This window comes from Alosa sapidissima, chromosome 11 (genome assembly GCF_018492685.1).
Source record: "Alosa sapidissima isolate fAloSap1 chromosome 11, fAloSap1.pri, whole genome shotgun sequence".
NCBI classification, from domain to species: domain Eukaryota; kingdom Metazoa; phylum Chordata; class Actinopteri; order Clupeiformes; family Clupeidae; genus Alosa; species Alosa sapidissima.
The window spans coordinates 13,881,097-13,904,714 of NC_055967.1; the positions used below are offsets into that span (position 1 = coordinate 13,881,097).

Genomic DNA, 23,618 nt, shown 5'->3' on the forward strand with positions numbered 1-23,618 from the left:
CACCCATCTGCAAGAGCTTGTCTCCCAGTCTGAGGGGTTAGATGGTGTTAAAAGCACTTGAGAAATCAAAGAACATGATTCTCACAGCACTTTTCCCCTTGTCTAGGTGAGAATGTGTCCTGTGTAGAAGATAAGTGATGGCATCGTCCACGCCCACTTTCTCCTGGTATGCAAACTGTAACGGGTCTAGTGCATGGCGTACCTGGGGTCTGAGCATACCTAAGACCAGCCGCTCCATTGTTTTCATCACATGTGATGTTAGAGCGACAGGCCTGAATTCATTAAGCTCGATGGGGTGTGGTTTCTTGGGAACGGGGGTGAGACATGATGTCTTCCACAGTGTTGGAACTTGTCCGAGACGTAGATGTGCTTCAGTGGCTCCCCCAGTTCAGCAGCACAGGCCTTGAGCAGCCTTGTACACAGTCTGTCAGGCCCGGCTGCCTTACGAGGATGGAGTTTTTTAAAAGATAACTTACTTGGTCCGCTGAAATTATGGGGGGGATGAGGGGAGTGGAGGGTGAGGAGGAGGAGGGGTGCTTCTGTGAGGGTTGTCGTGTGGCTAGAGACTGATGGCCATTGGCTGAAGCCATAGTTGCCGCACTGCTCGTGGTCACCATGTGGGGGAGAGGTGCAATATCCAGTGATGGTGGGGGTGAGTGTTGCACTGGTAATGAGGTGGGGTGGGGGCTGGGGGATGGGCAATCGAACCTGTTGTAAAAGTGGTTAAGCTGGTCCGGCCTGTCCAGGTCTCCCCCCACAGAGCTGCTGCTCTTCTTAAGGCCAGTGATAGATTTCATACAGTCCCACACCTCCTTCATGTTGTTATCTTGCAGCTTCTGTTCCATCTTCCTTCTGTAGTCCTCCTTAGCCTCTTCCAGCTTAATCTTGAGTTCCCCCTGTACTCGCCTCAGCTCCACCATGTCCCCCTCCTTAAACGCCATCTTTTTCCTATTGAGAAGGGTCTTGACATTACTGGTTATCCAAGGCTTGTTATTTGGATAGCAGCGTACAGTCCTTGTGGGAACAACAATGTCCATACAGAAGTTCAGATAGTCAGTAGTGCAATGTGTGACCTCCTCTAAGTCCTCTCCATTCAGTAGCACACTCCAGTCAGTGGACTCAAAGCAGTCTCTCAAAGCCTCATCCGCTTCCGGTGTCCACTTCCTGAAGGTGCGCGTGGCAACTGGTAGCCTCTGAACTTTTGGCTTGTACATTGGCTGCAAATGAATGAGGTTATGGTCCGACTTCCCCAGTGGGGGAAGGGGGGTGGCACTGTAAGCATCCCTCACGTTTGCATACATGAGATCTATTGTCCTGTTTTTCCTAGTTGGGCAGTCAACAAACTGGTAAAAGTTTGTGAGGGTGGAATCCAGTGTAATGTGGTTGAAGTGTGTGTGTGCGTGTGTGTGTTTTGACGTTGATGAAATAAGAAAATAAATAAAAGGTCTGTAGCATCGGGAGAGGGATGTAAATGTAGGTGTGTGTGTGGGGGGGGGGGGGCGGTCATGAGTGCTGAGGAGTGAATGAGTGCAAAGTCAGTATAGTGTGAGTTCAGAGTTCTGATGGCCTGGGGATAAAAACTTCTCCTGAGTCTCTCAGTTCTGGCTTTGTGACTACATATTTCGGCAGTAGGAATAATCCATTGTTAGGCTCTTAGGAGTACTCTTCTGGAATAGATATCTTGTAGAGCAGGGAGTTGAGTTCTTAGTTGAATTCTTATAGTACGTTCAGCTGAGCGCACTACTCTCTGCGGAGTAGTACTACAATCTCTAACTGTGGAGTTCCCATACCAGGTGATGATGCTACCAGTTAGAACACTCTCAACCGCTGAAGTGTAGAAGGCTTTCATGATGGATGTAGAAACTTTTTTTATTTCCTAAATTTCCTTAGCTGACGAAGGAAGTAGAGTCGTTGTCTGGACTTCTTCAGAACATATTGAGTGTTAACAGTCCATGTTAAGTCTTCAGTAATGTGGACACCAAGGTATTTAAAACTTGTGACTCTCTCTACAGGTTGCCCACTGATCATCAGTGGGATGTAACTGTAGTTCTGCTGCTGCCTTCTGTAATCCACTACCATTTCCTTGGTTTTATTGACATTCAGTGTCAAGCTGTTAGATTGACACCACTGTGCCACCTCATCAACCTGATCCAAGTAGAGCTGTTCATTGTTGTTACTAATCAGGCCCAAGATCACTGTGTCATCTGCAAACTTTTTTTTTTTTTTTTACAAATCTGTTTATTGATGGAAATTGCAGGAAATACAGTACACAGAATAAAATGCATCTGTAGAGAAAAATAGTAATTTCCATTTTTTCCTCCAATGTTTGCAAACATTGTTCACCAAAATGCCTTGAACTAGCATTACAACACTACAAAAACTAAAGTAAAATTGAAAATAAAATAACATATACCTGTAAATTAAAATAATAAGAAAGGAGAAAGAAATTAAAAAGAAGTAAAAAATTTTCATTGATTGAAAAAAATTTACTCAAGGTAAATTTAAATTTTTCAAGCTTAAGAAAGAGCATAACATCCTCCAGCCAACAGGCTAGTGATGGAGGTGTAGTGGATTTCCACCCCAGGAGGATTCTACGGCGGGCAAGCAAAGAGGTGAATGTGATAACATCAGACTGAGCTCTAGTAACTGTTTCTGAGGGAGTACCAAATATAGCAATCAAGGTGTTCGGTTCGATGGATATATTGAGAGCTTCAGATAAAATGTAGAATACTCCTGACCAATATTATTCAAGGGAAGGACAGGACCAAAACGAGTGTGTGAGATCAGCTGGGGAAAAAGAACACCTGCTACAGCTTGCATCAGCTCCTGGATATATTTCTGCTAGCTTGGCTTTACTGTAGTGTACTCTGTGTAGCACTTTAAACTGAATAAGTGCCAAGCGGGCACAGGATGAAGATGAGTTGACTCTCATTAGTGCATCTTCCCAATACTCTCCCAGATCAACTCCCAGCTCGTCCTCCCAGCTAGACCGAATCCTGGCTAGGCTGTGGTTTTCCAAAGAGATTATTTTCTGATACAATACAGAAATCACTCCTTTTCCTGGCTCTATAAGAGTTAACTCATCCCAGGCTTCACGTGCTGGTAGGGTGGGGAAGGAAGGGTAGCAGATCTTGAGATAATGTCGTATTTGAAGGTATTGAAAAAACAATTGTCTGGGGAGGTTATGAAGTCTCTGTAAATTGTCATAACTGTCTAGGACGTTAGAATTGTAAAGGTCTTGAAAAGAATAAATACCCCTCTTCCACCACTCCATAAAAGACAGATCCATAGTGGAGGGAAGGAATAGGTGGTTATTGTGAATGGGGCCAAGGATAGAGGCAGAAACAAATTTGTAATGAGAGCGAAATTGGTTCCAAATCTTAAGAGTGGAGAGCACTATAGGATGTCACTACGTTGTCTTTGAAGAAGATCTTTCTTAACTCTAGGGGCTTTATTGTTCCAGATAAATGAGTTCACTAATTGACTGATTGACTGAAAAAAAGATTTAGTAAGAAATAGGGGTAAACATTGAAATAAGTATAAAAACTTTGGAAGCACAGTCATCTTCACTCCATTTATACGGCCTGACAAAGAAAGCAGGCAGAGCAGACCATCTTTTAAAGTCCCCCTTCACTTGATTAACTAATACTGTGAAATTTGATGATTGGAGCGAGGTGAAGGATTTAGTAATAGTAATTCCTAAGTATTTGAAACCAGAATCAGAAAGATGAAAGGGGAAGGAGGGCGTCAACCCAGAGGGCACCGGAGAAGTAAGTTGGAAACGCTCACTTTTCTGCAAATTGAGTTTGTATCCAGAAAAGGTCCCAAACTCCTCAAGGATAGACACAAATTTGGAAGCACAGGTGGTTGGATGGCTGACATATAGTAACAAGTCATCGGCATATAGGGAAACCCTGTGTTCTATTCCCCCTCTTATTATACCCTGAAACGCAGTTGTGGTTCGTAGGACAATGGCTAGTGGTTCAATCGCAATGGCAAATAGAAGTGGGGAAAGTGGGCAACCCTGTCTTCTGCCTCTAGTCAGGGGGAAAAAAGATGACCGCAAATCATTGGTTTGAACGCACGCCTGGGGAGCCTTATATAAGAGCTTAATCCATGAAATGAAATTAACACCAAAGCCAAATTTTTCCAAAGCTGCAAATAAATACTGCCATTCAACACGATCGAATGCCTTCTCTGCATCTAGAGAAATTACTGCTTCAGGCAAACAACCTGTATTTTTTGTATAGGCTATATCAATGAGGCGGCGTATATTCGAAAATGAGTGTCGTCCTTTAATGAACCCTGTTTGATCCTTAGAAATAATTTTTGGAAGTCGATCCTCCAAGCGGCGGGCCAGCACTTTAGCCAGGATCTTAGCATCTACGTTCAAGAGAGATATCGGACGGTAGGATCCACAGTGGGTAGGGTCTTTATCTTTCTTGAGAAGAAGTGAGATGGATGCTTGAGAGAAAGTGGAACCATTATTTAGCGATTCAGTAAAAACTTTCAAGAGGAGAGGTGCAATCTGGTCTCTAAACTTTTTATAGAACTCTATAGGGTATCCATCCATGCCTGGAGTTTTGCTATTTTGCATGGCCTTAATGGCTTCAAGGACCTCTCCAATTTCTGAATTTTGTTCAAGTGTGGATACAACAGATTGGTCAAGAGAAGGGGCTTCCATGTTGTTCAAAAAGGCAAACAATGGAGAGGTGTCTGTAGGAAAGTATAAAGTGAAATGAAATGGGAGACAAATCTATCGTTAATGTGTTTGGGATCTGAAATCAAATTACCTTGTTCATCTGCTACTTGTGGTATGAGACGGGATGCGGACTGGCGTTTTAGTTGGTGAGCAAGTAGAGTCATCTGCAAACTTGATGATGGAGGTATGACTACTGTTGGCTTTACAGTCATGTGTGTAGATGTTGTACAGCAGTGGACTCAAAACACAGCCTTGGGGAGCACCAGTGCTGATGGTTAATGTGTCAGATGTCAGACCCCCCACTATAACCACTTGTGAACAGTTGGTGAGAAAGTCAAATATCCAGTGACACAGGGTGGTGTTCAGTCCTAAGGCTTTCATCTTTGTGACCAAGGTGAGAGGTACTATCGTGTTGAATGAACAGCATCCTCACATAATTCCCATTCCCTTCCTCCAGGTGAGTTAAGGTGGTGTGCATGAGGTTTGAGATGGCATCCTCTGTAGACCTGTTGGCTCTGTAAGCAAATTGGAGGGGGTCGAAGGAGGCAGGGAGGGATGAGCAGATAATGTTTTTCACAAAGGGTATCCATCTTTTAACTAAAGGCTAACTCAACCCTGTTGTTAATAAATAGGCAAGAATGTCCATGATCCACTCAGATACAGTAAGTGTATGTTTATCTGTAAGGATCCAGCATATGACCATATCAAGATGTCTGGCGTTAATGAGGAAAGTACTGCAGAAGTAATGGCACTGGTGAATAAAAGAGGGAAGTCCCAGAGTCTAAGAAAGACTCTTTTGATGATCTAGCATAAATTGTAATGGAGCCATTGAGATTTCCATTGCCTATAAATTGCAAACACTCACAGAGAGAGAGAGAGAGAGACAGAGAGAGAGACAGCAACAGCGCTCCTGTAACCTATCTCCTGGGGCAGAATACAGCACACCCTGCATATTTGTGCTCATGAGGTAAAAGTGAGAAGGGTCACTGATATGGCATCTTAAGTTTCCTGGTAATCACTTGAGGAGGAAGTTTTCCCAGTTTCCCACAGCAGCAGCACAATGTCCCCAGTCTTGGTGAATGATGCCCCCCACCTCTCTCTCTCTCTCTCTCTCTCTCTCTCTCTCTCTCTCTCTCACTCACTCACTCACTCTCACTCAAACCCTCAACCTTTTGGCTTTGGAGGTGATTCAACATATTTAGCCCTCTCACATGACAAGCTTCAGTTGCTGCTCTGTACTGTAAGTGTTGAAGAGAGGGTATAAAGAGCCTGCATTCATTCCCTGGGATGGCTGGGACTGAGGCATGGAATGTGTGCATTCAGGAGCAAACTATGTAAACTGCATTCTTTTTCCGTCTTCCCTTTCATCTAGAAGTATACTTGTTCTTGTGATAGGAGCTGAAAAATAAAAGTAACTTTTGTTGTGTCAATGTAAGTGGTTGTCTCAAAAAATTGTTGTAACCTTTCCTTAGGAAAGCAAAAATACTGTATTACATACGTATATTTACCACAGGGAGCAAATGTGTCAATACCATCGCCACAATGCTTAAGACTTCACATATTGTTGTTTTCATTCTGGAAATAAAGCTAAACAATTATTGAATCTGTGTACGGTACCATAAGAACAATAACAAAAGTGCTCCCCCTCCTCCTTGTTTTAAAAGTGCATTTTCCAGAACCTTTCTCAAACAAGTCCAGTCATGTCAGACATTGTTAAAGAGGCTGCAGATATCCATGTTTTCATTCTTATTACCAACACAGCTTTGATTGCCTCACTAAGGTACGCAGCAAGGCTGCATTATGCATGTGTGGGAAAAAAAATTGCAGATGTGTCAAAAAACACAACAACAGCATTAGGGAAGTAAACAGCAGAGGAGATGAGTTTATTCACTGAGTGAATCTGAGGAAGACCGCAAGGTCGAAACGTCATGTGCCAAATGAGAAAATAAACTCAACAAAAGAGTACCAAGGAGTGTGCGAACTTTTTTCCTAACAAAATAGGAAGTAACATGAGGAATGTGAATGATGATAAATGTGATTGGTTAGGCTGGGCCAATGATTTAGTTAAAGGGACACCAGGCAAGCCTGATGCTTTTTCTCTATGAAACTCCCCCTCGCTCGGTCTGAAGCTCTTTTCCTTTTCTTTGCGTCTTCCGTCAAGGGTTTTTGCTGCTTCACCGGCTCTGCCATTATACACACATTTGCAACAATCTCTAGCGTTTCGTTAGCCTGCCTCTGTGCTGTAAACTGATCCTGCTTCGGTCGGCGGGTAGGATACACCGAACTTGCAAGTGGGATATTCTTCCTACAGGCAGTAGGGGTGGGCGAGAGAACCCCGTAATGAGTCATTTAACCATATACCGATTTACGAAGATGATTAATTAACACGAAAACGTTGCCTGGTGTCCCTTTAAGTTAACGCAAAGTTTAACTTTATGCCCATTATGAAACATTTCAATGGAGAGTAGGCTACCCAAACTGAAAGCAGGCTAAGAGATTGATAGAATTTGAATGCAATGTGAACATTTGTGATATTCTTCTAATATTAAACTGGATATATGCCATAACCTAAACAAAACTGTGCCAAAAAGAAGAAAATTATACAATTTAAAAACCAAACAAAAACAATGCCTGACCTTGTAAAGGTTTTAGTGGATGACCAGACACGCCAAGTTTTAATGTCTTAGCCAGGCACAAAATACTTGCACAGCCTACTTGCAGAGAAACAGCAACAAAAGACAGGTCTCAAAACAGTTATATACAATATATATATACAAAATGGTTGCCTCATGTAACTTGATTTGATGTGTGATACAAAGTCCAAGTTTGTATAGAGGTGGTGCTAGAACAGGTGAGGGAATGATAAGCTGTTAGCAGGTGCAGATTATGATTGATTATGGATGTGGAAGTGAAGCTGGATGGTAGTACTCAGGTGAGGCTGGGTGCTGATGATGAGGCAGGAAAATGTATTTTACATAGCTAAAGTAAACCTTGAGCCGTACTTTAACAACTAAGACCCATTTACAGTCATGTAATACTAATGATAACCTGAGTTACATCAGTCAGTCGGTCCTCATAGTATTGCCAATGTGAATTGGACAACTTTACAGCTTTGTACATTTCATACGTGATGCCTGATTTGCTTTACAAATGAGATGCATGCTATCCCTTGTGGTTGTGGTGTTATCTGAAGGCAGGTGACAACGCTTCTTCTGTTACTTCTGGGTCAAAGGCAGAGAAGAGACTTTTGGAGCATGTGCATGTGCTAAGCCATTATGGGTCCAACTGAATTATACATGCAGGAATAATTTGACTACCAACCACATTATCTGGGTGTATTGGTCCGACTATGAGATATTTGATTTAGTACGATTTTAGTCGGACTAACATGTTTACAGGATTTTTAAAAGTCCTGACTTTAAGTCGGACTAACACAATAATTTGATTATTTCTAACGTACTGAGCTTTCAGTGGGAAATTTTCGGCACGCTGACTGAATCTATGCAGCCTGAATAACTGTTCAAGCCTCAAGGGTCACAGGTTATTCTTGGAGCGGAGCCAAACATGACCACAGTCTGCAGAGGTCTCGGGGCGATTTGGTTGCGGTCCACTTCACCTCTCAGCTAGTGACCATCAGCCTCAATCAGTCTCTGGAACTTTCCCTGACAGCCTTGGGGATTAGAGGTTACGGGGTGTCAGGGGGTCAAATCTTGGGCCGGACAGTTTCTGGGTCATGGCAGATAACTCCAGAGGCGAGCTCTACTAATTTGTTGTAACACTGTTTTTTTTTTTTTTTTGCATTCAAGTGTTTACATCCAATGGGAAGATAAAGGTGCTGTTGAGTGCACATCATGTGGGGCCTGTCTATGGGATGCTGTAAAGGCATATCATGTGTGGAAAACACTGTGAAATATATGTCAGACAGTCCTGTACCTACAGCCTACTAGTGTGGTGGCATCATGTTTGATAATGTTTTTTTCCCTTCGGGTCACTGCATGTAGGGACGATAAAGTCACATAACAGAGCAGGGAATGTGTGAGAACTGATTTCAATCACAATTGTGCTATTTGGTTTTGGCTAAAAAGACAGCGGACTTCCTGAGGCCCCATGGAGCATGAAGATAAGCACAAATACCAGATCAGTGTTATCTGCTCGACATGTCGAAAATGTAAATGGACTGAAAGAGTGTGTGAATGAAACTGGTTGTGTTGGTCATGTAGAGAGATCTCTAGGATGCTGAACTTGCTTGTTTGGATATACTGTAAACACATTCCTTTAATTGTAACACAGTCATTCAGTCGTTCTGTATATCATCAAACTTGAAACCCAGGTTTATGGTGTGGTGTGATATGAAGTCATTTTTTCATATATATGAGGTCATAGGAAACAAGTGAATGGCATCTTGGATTGAGAAAACACTCCATATCCCAATTGCTATGATCTTCAAAAACATAACTGCAAATTAAACTTGTATTGTAGTATATTTCATCCAACAAAAATATTTGAGATGGTTAACTGTTATTATTGTTTGGGTGGCTACCATGTGCTGTAGAGTAGAGTAGAGTAGATGCTGGCTGGCACTCACCCTGCTGCCCCTCTAGCTCCCTCTCCCTCCCTCCCTCCCTCGGCTCCACACTGACAGTGCTGCTCACAGGAGAATGTGAAGCTGAGCCCGGCCTGAAGCCTACAGAAGCTGTGTGGCTGATTTCCCCTTTCGTCTAAAGACTCAGCAAACCACACATTCCTCTGGCACGCCTCGTGTTTACCACAGAGGAGCAGGTCAAGGTCAAAGTTTTGTGGAGTGGCATTTGCACACGTCAACTCTTTCAGTGCCATCTCCATAAGCTGATGCCCAAATGGCAAAAATGCACGTAAACATGCAGAACAGAAGTTTTGCCACAGGTTTCTGCGAACTTGTAAAGTTTGCTCTTGTAAAAGCCTCTGCAGTAAATGTCCTTCGATGGCTACTTCCTGGTACAGAGAGTAATGCCAACCATGGGTGGCTGTGATTGGGCATATCTTCTTAGACAGAAATTTCTCTCTTTTGGGTCCTTGTTTATAGAAAAACCAGGAATTCCGATAAAGACAGAGAGAGTTTGTCTGTGAAGAAGTAAGCTGTGAGAGGTGAAAGCCCCGGCACAGTTGTGCAGGAAACAGAGGGAGGAAGATAAGGAGGGAGGGAGGGAGGCATTTCTTTGCCGCTTGATTAACACTGCCAGTATTTAGCGCCCTGATATACATACCTCACACAGTTGCCCGTTGTTAACAACAGGCTGTCAGCCATTCTTGTGTGCGGTGCTGTGCCGCCTTTGTGCCGGCCGGCCAGCGGACCTTGCAGCTGTCGCGAGGGGCCGGCCTGGCACCCTCTGATCAATCAGGCGTGAAATGCGCCGTGAACGGCCCTGCATTCACAGCCCCCAATGGGCTCATGCTCTGCCCTCCCCCCCAACAAACCCCGATTTGGCACTAAATCTTCCCTAGGCATGTGGGGATCGGCAGACGCTGGCGCCAGCTATCCCCCCACCCACAACTCCTACTCTTTCCCCTCGTTCCTCTCCCCTCGTTCCTTCCCCCTTCTCTCCCTCCTGCTTCTCCCCAAAAGCCTCTTCTCAAGCTTGACCCCAAATTTCTGGTGTCCATCAACACCACAGAGAGATTGTCAGGTTACTAGGCAGAATACTGAGTATACAGGTTTTCCCTGAGACTTTCTTAGACTTAAGATGCAGTTGTCAAAATTCAGGATTATTAATTGCTTTTAATAACTTCAGTGTTGTGTTTTGGGATTACATAACCCAACCGCCCCCCCCCCCCCCCCCCCCCACACACACACACACACACACTCCACACAAAAAAATAAGTACAAATAAATAAATAAATACTGTTTGCATTGTTGGTCTTTGGATGCACTTAAATGAGCCATGATATGTTTCAGTGTGTGTAACAGTTGATGTGAAAATGGATGAGGGTGTTGATGATACTAAATTACAGAGCAAGGCAGTGGTGCACCTGAGGGAGGGGTGGCTGGAGACTTTGTGGCCTGTGTTTCTGTGCAATGATTTTACATTTTTGTCCTAAGGTATTGTCTGGACTGGCTAATTTGACCCAGACAATGATGTATGTTGAGTCCATGGTGTGTGGTCCAGTGGTCTGGGGATTATGGGTACTGATTGGTAGGCCTCTATTATAATGCTTATGACAAACTAAAACTGCATATTAATGGTAGAAGTATGTGTGTGTCGCTGTGTCAGGGGGGATTTAGAAGAAGAGGAAAAAATCATTTTATTTAAAATAATTGTATGTTTCACCAGCATACTTTTGAATGCAAACAAAATGCTAATTATCCAAGAAGAGATGTTTTACATATAGTTGAATCATGTAGTAGACTATAGTATACATAGGTAAAATGTGGCCAGTGGATCTTCAGTGTGGAGTTTCATGTGAATTTGTATGAAAAGTATATACCAGAACAGTATATAGCATATTTTCTACACTACATCTTTTTGGCACATAGGCAGAGAAAAGTATTATTATGCAAAAGACAAGTGTTCCCCAGAAGAGTGCATATTAAAAATTCCCTCTCTTTATCTGGCCCTGATAGGCTTAAGCACTTCTCAGGAAAAAAAAAACCTCCAAGAAACAGAGAGGCTCCGGTCGGGAAAGTTTGGTGGAGAGAAGCGTTTCGCTGAACAGCTGCTCCTGTGGCTTGTTTTCCGACTGTCAGAGCGCCAGAAGAATGAGTGGAGGGTAGAATGAGAAAGCGAGTGAGAGGGAGGTGTGGAAGGGTGGTGAGGCACACTTCACAAGCCAGGCCAGGGGACACACACTCTTTTCCCTCCTGCTTTTGGTTCTCTTTGACAAAGCTGTCATTGTAAATGGGACAGAAAGGGTGAATTTGGGATGAATTGGGTTTACAGCTTAGCACCCCTCTCGCCCAGTACCCCACTCTTCTTTCCCCCAACCATTCACTCTCTCTCTTCCCCTCTCTCTCTCTCTCTCTCTCTCTTTCTCTCTGACTCTCTCCCTCTCTCCCTCTCTTCTCTGCTCAGTGCTGCCCCTAATCTGTCTGTTTTGTCTGGTGGCCTCATCCTCCTTACAGTCGTGCGCTGATGTCACTCGACCAGACTGGGCTGTTCAGTGCTTAGGGTGGCTGTGCTTTTGCATGTGAACTTGCAGCACAATATGTTCCATGGAAATGACACACACATACAGTAATATGGGATGAGAGGAGAGGAAGCATGAGGAATTCATGTTGTGTCAGAACTGAAGTAAAATAAATATCAGTGGCGCTAAAGCAGCAGTAAGAAGTTAGTTTTAAACTTCCCAGTTGGCACTTGCTATCATTATACAGTATGTGGTGTCTTTTGGCTATGTAGTTGCTATCATTATACGGTATGTGGTGTCTTTTGGCTATGCAGTTGCTATCATTATACAGTATGTGGTGTCTTTTGGCATGTCATGCTAAGAGAAAACTTTTCTTACATTTTCATGGGGTTTTCGGCCCCAAAATTCAGACCTAATGCATTGCCTGGACAGTGGAGACATGCCCATATACCATCAAAAAGAACTTGAAGATGATCCCAAACCCAGTAGCCTATAACAACACATCTGAAAAGATGCCAATTGCTGTTGCTTTGAGGTGAGAGTTGGGTCCTGTGAGGTCATAATGGATGTGGCATCTGGGGACATATGTGTATGGGAAGCCAGATTACTGAGCCTTCTGAGGTTTTAGAGCCTAACAGTGAATCATTTGTAAAGGATGCCAACTCGATAACCCCAATGAACCCCCTGATGCCAACTCGATAACCCCAATGAACCCCCTGACACTCTGAGATGATTGCTAAGGTACTGGACACTTGTAAAGGAAGTTCAGTGAGTATTGACTGGTCTATTACCAATAAATATTAAACGGTTGTCAAATTGAGATATTTTTAAATCTTCGAGTTTCAATGTGGCACGCTCGCCATAACCCGCTTATTTATGCAAAAATATACACTACAGTGAGAATAGTACCAGTGAAACAGATGACTCATCTTTATGAACTGGCGACATTGGATTCAAGACTCCAGTTGTAATCCACAAGCAAAACTAGAGTGATCCTGAATATATCTTATTTCTTGTCAGTTTGCTATTCATTGTATTATTGTTGTACCCTTGAGTTGTAGCCTACCAACCTTCGTCCCAGAATTATGATATATTTGTGATATAATTTTATGTGAGTGGGAAAGTCTCAAAATCCATGCACATTGTGATAAGACAGATGTATTAAAATGATGAGGCGGACAGTTCTTTAATCCTGTACAATTTTTTTTTTTCTGAGATTAGCCTCAAACAACATGTGTGATCCAATCAGTAACCAATCAGTAACAATCTGATTAAAGATGCAGTGTAAAAATGGCATCTCAAAAACTCCTGTGTGTCAGACTGATCCAACATGTTTGGATAGATTAGCAATTTTGTTTGGCTGAATGATGAATATAGTTTTACATAGTATTACATGTTATGGGCAGCAAGTCCACATTGCTACACACAACAATCCTAGCTAGGTGGGCTGGTAGACTTTAGTTAATTCGGTAACACTTTACTTGACAGTATCGACATAAGAGTGACATGACACTGTCATGAACACATGACACTGTCATGACACATGAACCCTAACCCTAACCCTAAACCTAACCCTAATCTTAACCCTAACTTGTTATGACAAAAACCGAATGTCACTGACAGAAGCGTTATGTCATAAACATTTATGACTTGTGTATGACACGTTCATGACAGTGTCATGTCACTCTTATGTCGATACTGTCAAGTAAAGTGTAACCGTTAAGGTAATTTTAACGTAACGTAAACCCCCCAAAGTCTTTAAATATGATAAATGTAGGATAATTGCTCCTCCTCAATCTAATTGTGCCCACCCCTCTCTAATCTTGCATTTCACTAGTTCACCAATGAGAATGGTTGACTTTGAGTGCTTTTTAGCAGGTTTAGCTTGGTAGCTGGTCGTGGTCCTGGGAAGCCTATAGTGGAGATCGCCCTTGAGTGATGACACTCTTTGGATAAGGGGTAGTTTCAGTTTAGCTACTGGTGAAATGTTAGGGGGGGGGGGGTGAGATCATAGACAGCAGAAGAAATGGACACATAGGACTTCAGTTGAGTGACAAACACTTGACATTAAGCAACAGGCTGAAACACTGAACATCGTCTGGTAGCCGTGCTAAGAAAATTGATAACATGCAGAGTGATCCGAGTTCTTAATTAACAACTATTTACTGACTTGTAGGCTACAACCTACGATAGCCCTTATCTGCCAAGCTTCCAAGCTGTCTCTACCATGGCACAGACTATTTTGCAAAAATGGATAACTTAGATATATCTTTAGAAAGTTACCATATATTCGGGTACAGCATGCAACTAGTACTCGGGTACAACATGCAACTTTTCTCGAGTAGCCTATTAGGCCCTATATACTTTTCCCTACCAGCCTATGTCAGTCTCAGTCAGACTGTCAGACATGCAGGTGACAGCAGCAGGCATGCTATGATGTTTGGAAAACGGAGTGCATATTTAGATTGACAAAGTAAATCAGTTACAGAATAAGATCACGCCATTATGAAGTAAACATGTTACAAAGAAAGTAAAAGCAAAAGTTTTTTCCCCAAGTAATCTCAAGTAAAGCCATTTGAATTGACAATAAAATGAACTGCATTTTATTGCAAATGAATTTCCCCATCACACTTTCATTTGTTTTTGGGTTACATCTGAAATATTGTTGCAAATTAATCCTCCTGAGTTGCAGAATTAGTTTGGAGTGAAGACATTTTTGTAAGTTGTTTGTTGAACTTAAGATCTACACTGACTGATGGAATGCTTGGTGCCTTTGCCTCTGAGTAAACAGGACTATGTATATAAAATAATAGTAAAGACAGAAACATTGACTAAGGCTGGTGAAGTAATGATGAGATGAGATCATATTGGTAGCAAATTAAGCTAGCTAGCATAGTAGGTGTATAGTATTACATATTACTACATATGCAGTTTCATCACAGAGACTTTTCCGAGTGTCTGTGATTGCAGAATGAAATGAATTTCAGATGTTCTCCACAGCATCTCCACAGTCAGGGTAGCATACATGGCGGGAGGTTAAAGTCATCAGTCATCATGGGATATAGGGAGGTTCAGGGTTGGGTGGTAAGGGATTGGACTTTCAGGGTTCAAAAGCTATGGCACAGGAACAGGCTGTGTGCTAGACTCCTGCTGGGTGCTTGGGACCAACACAGAGGCCCATTCATCTCTCCTGTCAAAGAGTAGTTTTATGTGGTGAGGCCACGGATGACCATGGATGACAGTGCTCAAACATATGAACACATACATGTCAGATAATTTGATGATAATTTGCCAACTCGATATTTTGTTGTTTGATTCATGTCATTTTATTATGTTTGCAGGTGTGCAGGTGTTTTTAATGCATGATAAATATGTTGGTTGGTGTAGCGCCATCATTCCAAAGGTATGTGCATATGTGGAAGAAGCTGCCCTGTGTAAAAACTCCTCCTCATGTATAGGGGGAAATTGGAAATCAATCAATGTGTTCTTGAGATAACTGAATATAGCTGCCAATTAAAGCCTCCAATGATGGGACTATACACACCTGTAAAAGTGTACAATATTATATACACAGTGCAGTACATACATCCCATTCACGTTTACAGGTTTATGTATTTCCATCATTGGAGGCCAGGGAATCCCATTACTATCTGGAATGCAGAAGTGATTCAACTGTTACTCTAAAATAAGGCTGGGGAACTAGAGGATTTAACAGATTGCATTCTCTGTGTTTGATTAAATGCAATGAATGGACGACAATAATCTTCTTTTGAACCCATTCATAAGTTATTTTCCCTAGTTTTTTTCTGCTAAATATTGAACCGTTTGGCTGCATACATAGGGATGCCAGATTTCAGTCCAAAGCTAGACAGGGAGGGGGGAGATCATACTATTATAATAGGATTACATACAGTTTTTGTCTTTGTCATATTTTTTCATACAATTATGTCATGTCAGACTCTCCAGTATTAGTAGACTCTCCAGTATTAGCTCAATGGATTGCAATGAATTGCAAAATTACTACATTTCTTAATTAACAACTATTTACTGACTTGCCAGTTGCTTATTTAGCAACTGTGATCACTAAAAAACAATGATGAACTGAGAATCCCAAGAGTCACTTCTGAGAGAAAGAAATGTAATAATGAGGAAAGAATGAAAAACACACAACTGGAAGATTCAAGCACTAATTCAGTATATTATGGTATTATGTCTGACTCAGTGTCTCTTCAGTCTGTTGCAGGCTGCAACATATTGAGCAGCTATTGATGCAGTCTGCCCTTCTCCTAATAGGATTAAGATCTTATCAAATTCTAGAAATGTTATTTCTTTTTGCAATGATCTCTGTTTTTAGGGAAAGTATACACAGTACAGTACTAGGTACTTGTGCTACTTTCCTGTAAGAAGTACTTGTACTAGGTACTTCAAGAAACTTCTTATGATAGCAATGTACCATTTTGGCTAATTGATCATCAATTTATCTATCACATTCAAAATGAATCTAATGCTAATGCTATAAAAACCTATGATTCCCTTGATGCGTTGGGTTTGTAACCACTGAAAAACCACTGAAAAGGTGTGTTCAAAGAGGGAGGGACAGGACCTCACCCAAAAACTGCACATTCACTTCTCCTAAGAAAGTTGTTGACCATATGTGTTGGTGGAATGGGGATGCTAACAGAGTTGGAAAGAACACTAAATCAGATCCAGAATAATGCAGACGTCGTCTCCATCTAGGGTCAGACAGAGGCCCTAAAAGCTGGACTGAACAGAGGAAATGGATGGGTGGTGTCAAGGTAACAGACATCACAAAGCACCAAAATACAGCCTGCTACGGTCAGCTATAGTTAGCTTAGTGGTTTAATATAAAACTTCTGTAATTACTATTTAAACACATTTCTGCTTGTGAGGTGTCAATGACTTTGACCAGTAGCCTCTGTGCCCTTCACTAATGAACTTCCTAAGTGCATCTGTATCCAACTCATCTGTCAGATAAATTGGTGTCATTAGCTGCAGCTCTATTCTGGAAGAAGTTTGCAGTAAAAGCAGTTGTAGAAAAAGCATCTTCCTTCAAAATTTGAATTGCAAGCTAACATTTTATTGTGAGTATCCCAGCTAGTAATTTGAATATCAAAACAACACCAAAGCTAGAGAGTTCCAGGTTAGCCAAATCTGATACCACCATGATGTAGACATAAACACTGCACCCGCTAATGTCGTGGTCAATGTGCTTAAAAGAACAATGAAAAAAACTATGAATGAATCACCACATGTACCAGGATAGTGGCACTTAAGCAGGTATTCGCCATTCACATTTTATGCTCACACACACACACACACACTCACACACACACACACACACACACACACACAGAAATGCACTACAGGACAGATGTCATATGAAAGCTGGCTACACTGAGGGAAAAGGAGGAGACCTCAGGAATGCCCTGTGCCTTTGAAAGGCAATCCTCCCTATAGCACAGATTACGAGCCTCTTCAATGTTAATGGTTGCTACAAATGGCTGTAGATAAGGGAGAGTTGCTGTATGGCTGAAGCCTTCTCTGGGAAACTCAGGAACTCAGAGATGGCAGAGCCTGTACCACAGGTACTGGAATGCCATGTGGAAGTAAGCTTTGTACTTTACAACCAGGCCTTTCAGACATGTTTTATGTCTTGATCATATTACTACATTTATTTCAGTCTTTGTGCAAATGTTATATTGCATTTGACAAAATACCGGTAGTCAGTTATAGCGAAGGCTTAAATCTGCCTGCTGCTTTGAAATACATTCCATGTGAAGCAACACCTACCTGAATGAAACCAAGTTTTAAAAGCTAACTAACTTTGAAACGTCTCAGATAAGCAAAAGCAGGAATGTGCAAAAGCCTCCCAGAATGAAAGCATGTGTTTCCACACCCATGAGTAATGACTTTCCGGCAAGTGAGTGATTGTAGCGAGTTAAAGGGTGGTGTGTTTGGAGTCACCCAGAATGGCAAGGCCCTTAAAAATCCCCATTTTAAACTAATGGGCCCCTAATGGGACCACCAAAAAGTCACAACAGACTCCTGTCAGGAGCTGCCTGTAAAGCAGGTTCTACTTCCTCTCCGCAACGCATACCAGGGCTCATCAGAGGCTGTTAAAAAACTCACACAACAGCTCACACAAAGTCCAAGACAGTGATGTCGATGGGTTGTCACTGTTTTAAAGGTAACACAACACTTTTCAGAGATACCAAAAGTGCTGCTTTGCATTGTCTGAAAACATTGCATTTTGTAGCTTTAAGGCTTATTTATTGGTGGACTTGAAACTATGAATCTGTTGTTGTGTGGAGACTACAAATCATACTTGCACACAATAATTAATAATAATTCAATTCACTGGTAATATCCTCATACTTGCCAGTGGGACAGTGTTTATATGACTAATTCATACAAACATTATGACTACTAATTACCAGAAATCTCTTAGCACATTTTGGCCAACGCTATATCTCTGTGCATGCCAAGTATGCCGGGGCAATTCATTGAGGCTTTCCAGTCATGTGACACCTTCTGAGCCTCACATTAATGGCCACAGCAGCGAAACGCACGGGGCTGACAGAGGCGCTGCCACTCTATCTGGTGCCAGTGGAACCTTGCCATTCGAGTGAGCTAATCAGTTGTTGAGTGACTGAATAGTTTAGCTATCTCTACTTCAAAGCCTCGCATTTGCTGACTGTGGGTGACCCAGTGTAAATCAAAAGGTGTTATCAGGGGCCGGCCCACGACGGGGGCTATGGGGAGGTGACTGTGTGGTCTGGAGGCGTCAGGGTCAGGGTTCATGCAGCGCCGGAATGACTGGTGGTGGTGGTGGTGGAGGGGGGGGGGGGAGGCGTGAGAATACTCTCATTCACCGTCTCGCCTTTCTCTCAGTTGCTCTTTCAGGAGGCCGACCTGGGGACCGGACAGCCCTGGACAGGCTCCTTTTTTCTGTGGGTGCTGGGCCGCAGAGCTGCTCATTAAAAGGAGGATACGTAAACAGCCGTGACCGGGGCTGGCTGTTGTGTCTGCTCAGCGCTGCTGAAGTGTGAAGAATGGAGAGGGAGCGGCGGCCGGGTCCGCGGTGCTTGTCCATCTGCTGGCCGTGCCGCGGCCCTCAGACCTGCCGCGAATCCAGTAATGATCCCCTGGGGCAGCAGGTATCAGTGACACAGAGCAGGGAAGTGTTTGGCATTCCTGATTAAGGACTGGAACTGGGGGCTGGGGGGGTTGGGCAGCACAATTCAAGAGAGGGGCAGACAGAGGGCACACGTGGAAAAAGTGTAGTTCCTTACTGAAGTTGCAAACCCTGTGAACCAACCCCCCCCATCCCATCCCATCCACACACATACACAAGCACTTACAGGAAAACATGCACACGTACACAACAATAGGGTTAATATTTAAGAGGCTGTTCTCTCGGTTGCGGTTGAGGCTTTCACTCAGCAGATACAGCAAAGCTAAAAGTGCTTCTCATTCATGCCATGCTTCTCTCCACTCATTATGTATGCAGGCATGAGAGCTGTGTTGATTCTGTGCTGGATTATCTAACATACTGAACTCGCAGCTTCATCAGCCCAAACCAGTGATCCTAGAAGGGCTATCAGTGTCACCTCTACTTGAGCCTTTCGCCTCACTGATAAGACTCAGCAGCTAGTCACATAACTCTTTGTCCCCCACAAAGAACAACTCTACGAAGAGTCCCCGGCAAAACACAGAGGGAGATAATGCCTTGCTTCCGTGCAGGGCCATTAGGGAATGACTAAGCACTTGGTTATGCGCTTAGTTATAGCGCAGTTATGCTCAACACAGTGATTAAATTACTGTGCGCCCTGAGATTACACAGAAGTAACTCTTGTCATACAGACACACAGGGGTTGAGAAAGGCACAGTGCTATTCTCTCAGTGGTATACAGGGAGTGGTATTTCAGGAAATAGAGCCGTGATGTTCTGCCTTGGTTTAAGGCTGCCTTCATTTACAAAGGCACATTGTATTTATGACGGGTTGTTTTCCACTGTTAATCACAACAGCACGAGGTATACAGGAAGTCATTTAGCCACTGTTGTGCTTCTTCGCCACACTGGGAGACTGTTCCTGTGAACCGGTCAAAGAGTTTGCTAAGGAGCACAAGAAGCACTGGAATGGCTGAGAGCTGAATGTGGAGAATATGCGCAGGAACTTGCCATTGTGAAAGCTGACCTCTTGCGTGTATCACTACATGTGTCGACAGTCCTTAATGGTGTAGGTATCTAAAGCCACTATTCTCCCTTACTCTTATCCTTTCAGGCTAACAGCACAGACCCTAGTTCTCTTTGCAAATAAACCTTAGCTGAGTCTATCTAAGGCTGTTTAATGTTTTAAAGCTTTTGCCCACTCCGCCCCCCTGATTTTTTCACATACATTTAGATGCTTGCATTTTGTGAATAAGTAATTACCGCACATTGTGTCTGCCAACTATAGTATGCTGATTGCCTGTCCCTTTGGATTAGAGCAACTTGATTATTTGGGGAATCTTAAGTCTGTGTTCTTTTGGAGGAGTAAAAAAAAAAACTGCTGCCGAGTCTGCTGTTTGTTGTGTGTGTGTGTGTTTTTTCTAGTCGCTTTTGTCTCCTCTGAGAAGCGGCTCAAATTCAGGCTCTATCAAAGGAAGCAAGGAAGTTTTACATATTCACACAGGGGAAAAAAAACCCACCTCCAGTGTGCTATGTTTGTCCTCTGCACCACAGCCTCCATTGACTTCTAAGATTGGGAATGATCCCTCTCATGAAAAAAACACACTCTCAAACCTTGGAGGTGAAACCATGGAGAAGCTCTCTTTAGATGGACAGGGGATCAGTGGGATAGGATCGGACAAAACGGCATTCACCACAGATTCTTACACTTTAATGGGGGGGGAAAGATCCACATTCATTCTTTTTCACTGGCCATGTAAATGAGCTAGGGAAGCATGTTCCCATCATTATCCTGGAGGAGCTCTCAGGACGCGGCGTCTGCATGGATTGTTTCCTGCGCTCAGTAATTGCATCCCTTTTCCGCGTTCTTTGATGTGCGCCCATTGTTGATGGCAGCATCACTGATTGTTAGTGGCTGGCGCTGTCGGCGGGAAAGGGCTGTGGCAGTACCGGTGTCTGCCGTCGGGAGGCGCTACTTCTCAGATAAAGACTCAGAGGGGAGCGCATGTCCAGCCAGTGGGCCCTGGGCCCTGCGTCTGTCCACTTTAATTAGGACTGATGGATGAGTGCTTATAGAACAGAAAACATATCTTTCCTACAGGTCCTAGTGACAACTATATGATTTCAATTGCAATATGGGAGTAGAACTGATTTGGGCACAGCTCAGTAACATCTGAGTGAAGCTCAAACAAAACAATCTAATTTTTCTCAATTTGTGATTTTGGCAGTGCTTGTGGCTGACATATGAGGGCAGAGGAACAGTTTTAGGCTGTTTTCCTTTTTCCAAGCTTGACTTAAACAGATGCTTGAAGAAGTTACAAACTGTGCCGCTCACAGTATTCGGTGCCAGATGTCTCCGTTTCGGCCATCCTCTGACCCTCCGCCAAGTTAATTCAGCGCTGAGGAGGGGGGGGGGGGCTCTAAAAGAGACGAGCTGGACGAGCGCAGGCAGGAGCCTGATGGGCCGCGGAGAAAGCCAATATGCAAATGAATGGTCATGTCTGTCATATGACGGCAACGGATGGACAGCTGCAGAAAGTGTGGAGCTGCAGACCGCTTCATGTGTGAAATCCAGGGCAGCTCGACTGTCTCAGAGCAAAATTGGCGGGAGTGGCAGTGGCAGAGGCGGGGGAAGTGTGTGTGTGTGTGTGTGTGTGTGTGTGTGTGTGTGTGTGTGTGTGTGTGTCTGTGTGTGTGTTAGGGGTGGGGGGTGGGGGAGGGGGGGGGGGTGGTACAGGCCACCATTTGCTGTCCAGACGGCTGCGAAGACCACAGACTTGACCCTCTTGCGGTCGCCATCAACAGGTTGCTCTTGTGTGCCTGCTCACGGGGGTTCATCAGCCTGCTCCCATTGTCTTTGGGCACAGGCCAGGCCCTAAGACAAAGGAAGCACCTGCTGGATCACTGACCCCGCCCAGGCCCTAAGCACCTCTGATCATTTTGGCCAGGGGCCCCATACTGGCTGCCACGCGTCGGGCACAAGGCGCCCGTTGTTGCTTCCCCCCTGCTGACACCCCCACCTCGCTCGCACAGACACACACACACACACACATACACACACACACACACACATACACACACACACACATACACACACACACACACACACACACACACACACACACACACACACACACACACACACAGCCATCTTTCTCTTCTGCTGCCCGCCTGACACCCCCCACTGCCTTTCACTCTGGGATGGGGTTCCACACTGGCTTGGTGGTAGCTAACAGGGTCACAGGACGGAGAGAGAGAGAGAGACAGAGAGAGAGAGAGACGTGGTCATACACACTGCCTGATTCATACGCGTCAAGGGATACAGACACATGGGCACACACACACACGCATGCACATGCTGCTCTGTAATGAGTGGGCCAGACAAAAACAAACCTTTCCCATTGTCAAACTGTGTGTTCCTCTGGACAGTGGGCATTCATGATGGCCAATCTGTTCATAGATGCACATTTGTGTGTCCTTTGTCTAAGAACTAATTACAGTCTTTTTGGTCTTTTAAAGGGCTTGTCTCAAGTGCAACAGGGGGAGAAATGGTAATGTGAGTGATACATCCATAACTACTTAATGGGTTATGGGTTTTTGCTACTGTGCTGCATGCAGTCCACATGGTTAGATAATGATATTGTCATCAACCCAGAACCTTACATAGATGTTGTTAGATCATGAAATAGGCCCAGTGATCTTCTGGACATTCTTGTATGTCTAGATTGTTTCATGTAAACACAAGGTAAAACACTAATATGACATAAAATATTAATTCTTAGACATTTCTTTCACAACAGCAAAACAAGTTTTGACTAAACTAGATGGTTAGCCATCTTAGGAATCTCATCATACAATTGTGATCAACCAAACATATTATTTTACACACTCAGGTCAAATTGAACTGAACATATCACTTCAGAGAGCTTAAAGTGAAGGTTCCCAGGTATGTATTGCTGCTCAATACAGAAGATTTACACCAAAGCAGAACCTCAATAATGCAGGCAGAACCTCTGAGCAAAATACCTCAATTAGATTTACAGCACATATGCCGCAAGGAAAATGAAGATATCTGAACTATCTCTCTCAAGTGGGAATGCTCTAAAGCTTGCCATATGTCATGAACACCTCCAGAGACATAGCTGGGTATGAAATAACCGGGGAAAGTTTTATGTGAAGGGATGGATTCCATAAGGCACTGGTGAGCTCTTGGGGTATAAAACTCCAAACTTGTATATGTCAGGGGCTTCCCCTCATTATCCCTTCATCAGCCTAGTTGTTTATAAGACAAGGTCAGACACACACGTTGTAAAACAATGTGGAAAAGTCTGATTTATAAGAAGTTTGGTGTGTGCAGCACTGCATTCAAACCTATTGCTTTTGCTTGAGTGGTTTCACTGTGGAAAAGACTGTACCATATTGTTCCCTTATTGTCAACAGGGGTCTTACATACAATTAAGCAGACCATTGTCATACGCAGACACAACTGACCCCTTCCCCCCACCCTCCCTTCAGCCAGTTGGACTAATCAATTTGGGTCAGTCCAGTGGCTTCAGGTGTAATCTAGTGTTCACAATTGGATCCAACAAGTGTCCTCATTTTTGCTCTTTTCTAGTTTGACCCC

General features: G+C 43.5%; 1 protein-coding gene across 1 annotated transcript in view; it reads left to right on the forward strand.

Annotated features, from left to right (window-relative positions):
- The window catches only part of LOC121724652 (two pore calcium channel protein 2-like), a 36,194-nt gene extending 17,209 nt beyond the window's left edge, over nucleotides 1-18,985 (forward strand). The window contains exon 26 of the mRNA XM_042111353.1: nucleotides 18,716-18,985. Coding sequence (XP_041967287.1) covers nucleotides 18,716-18,830 — 115 coding nt within the window. The 3' untranslated portion in view covers nucleotides 18,831-18,985. The remainder of the gene's footprint in view (nucleotides 1-18,715) is intronic.
- The last annotated feature ends 4,633 nt before the right edge of the window (nucleotides 18,986-23,618 follow it).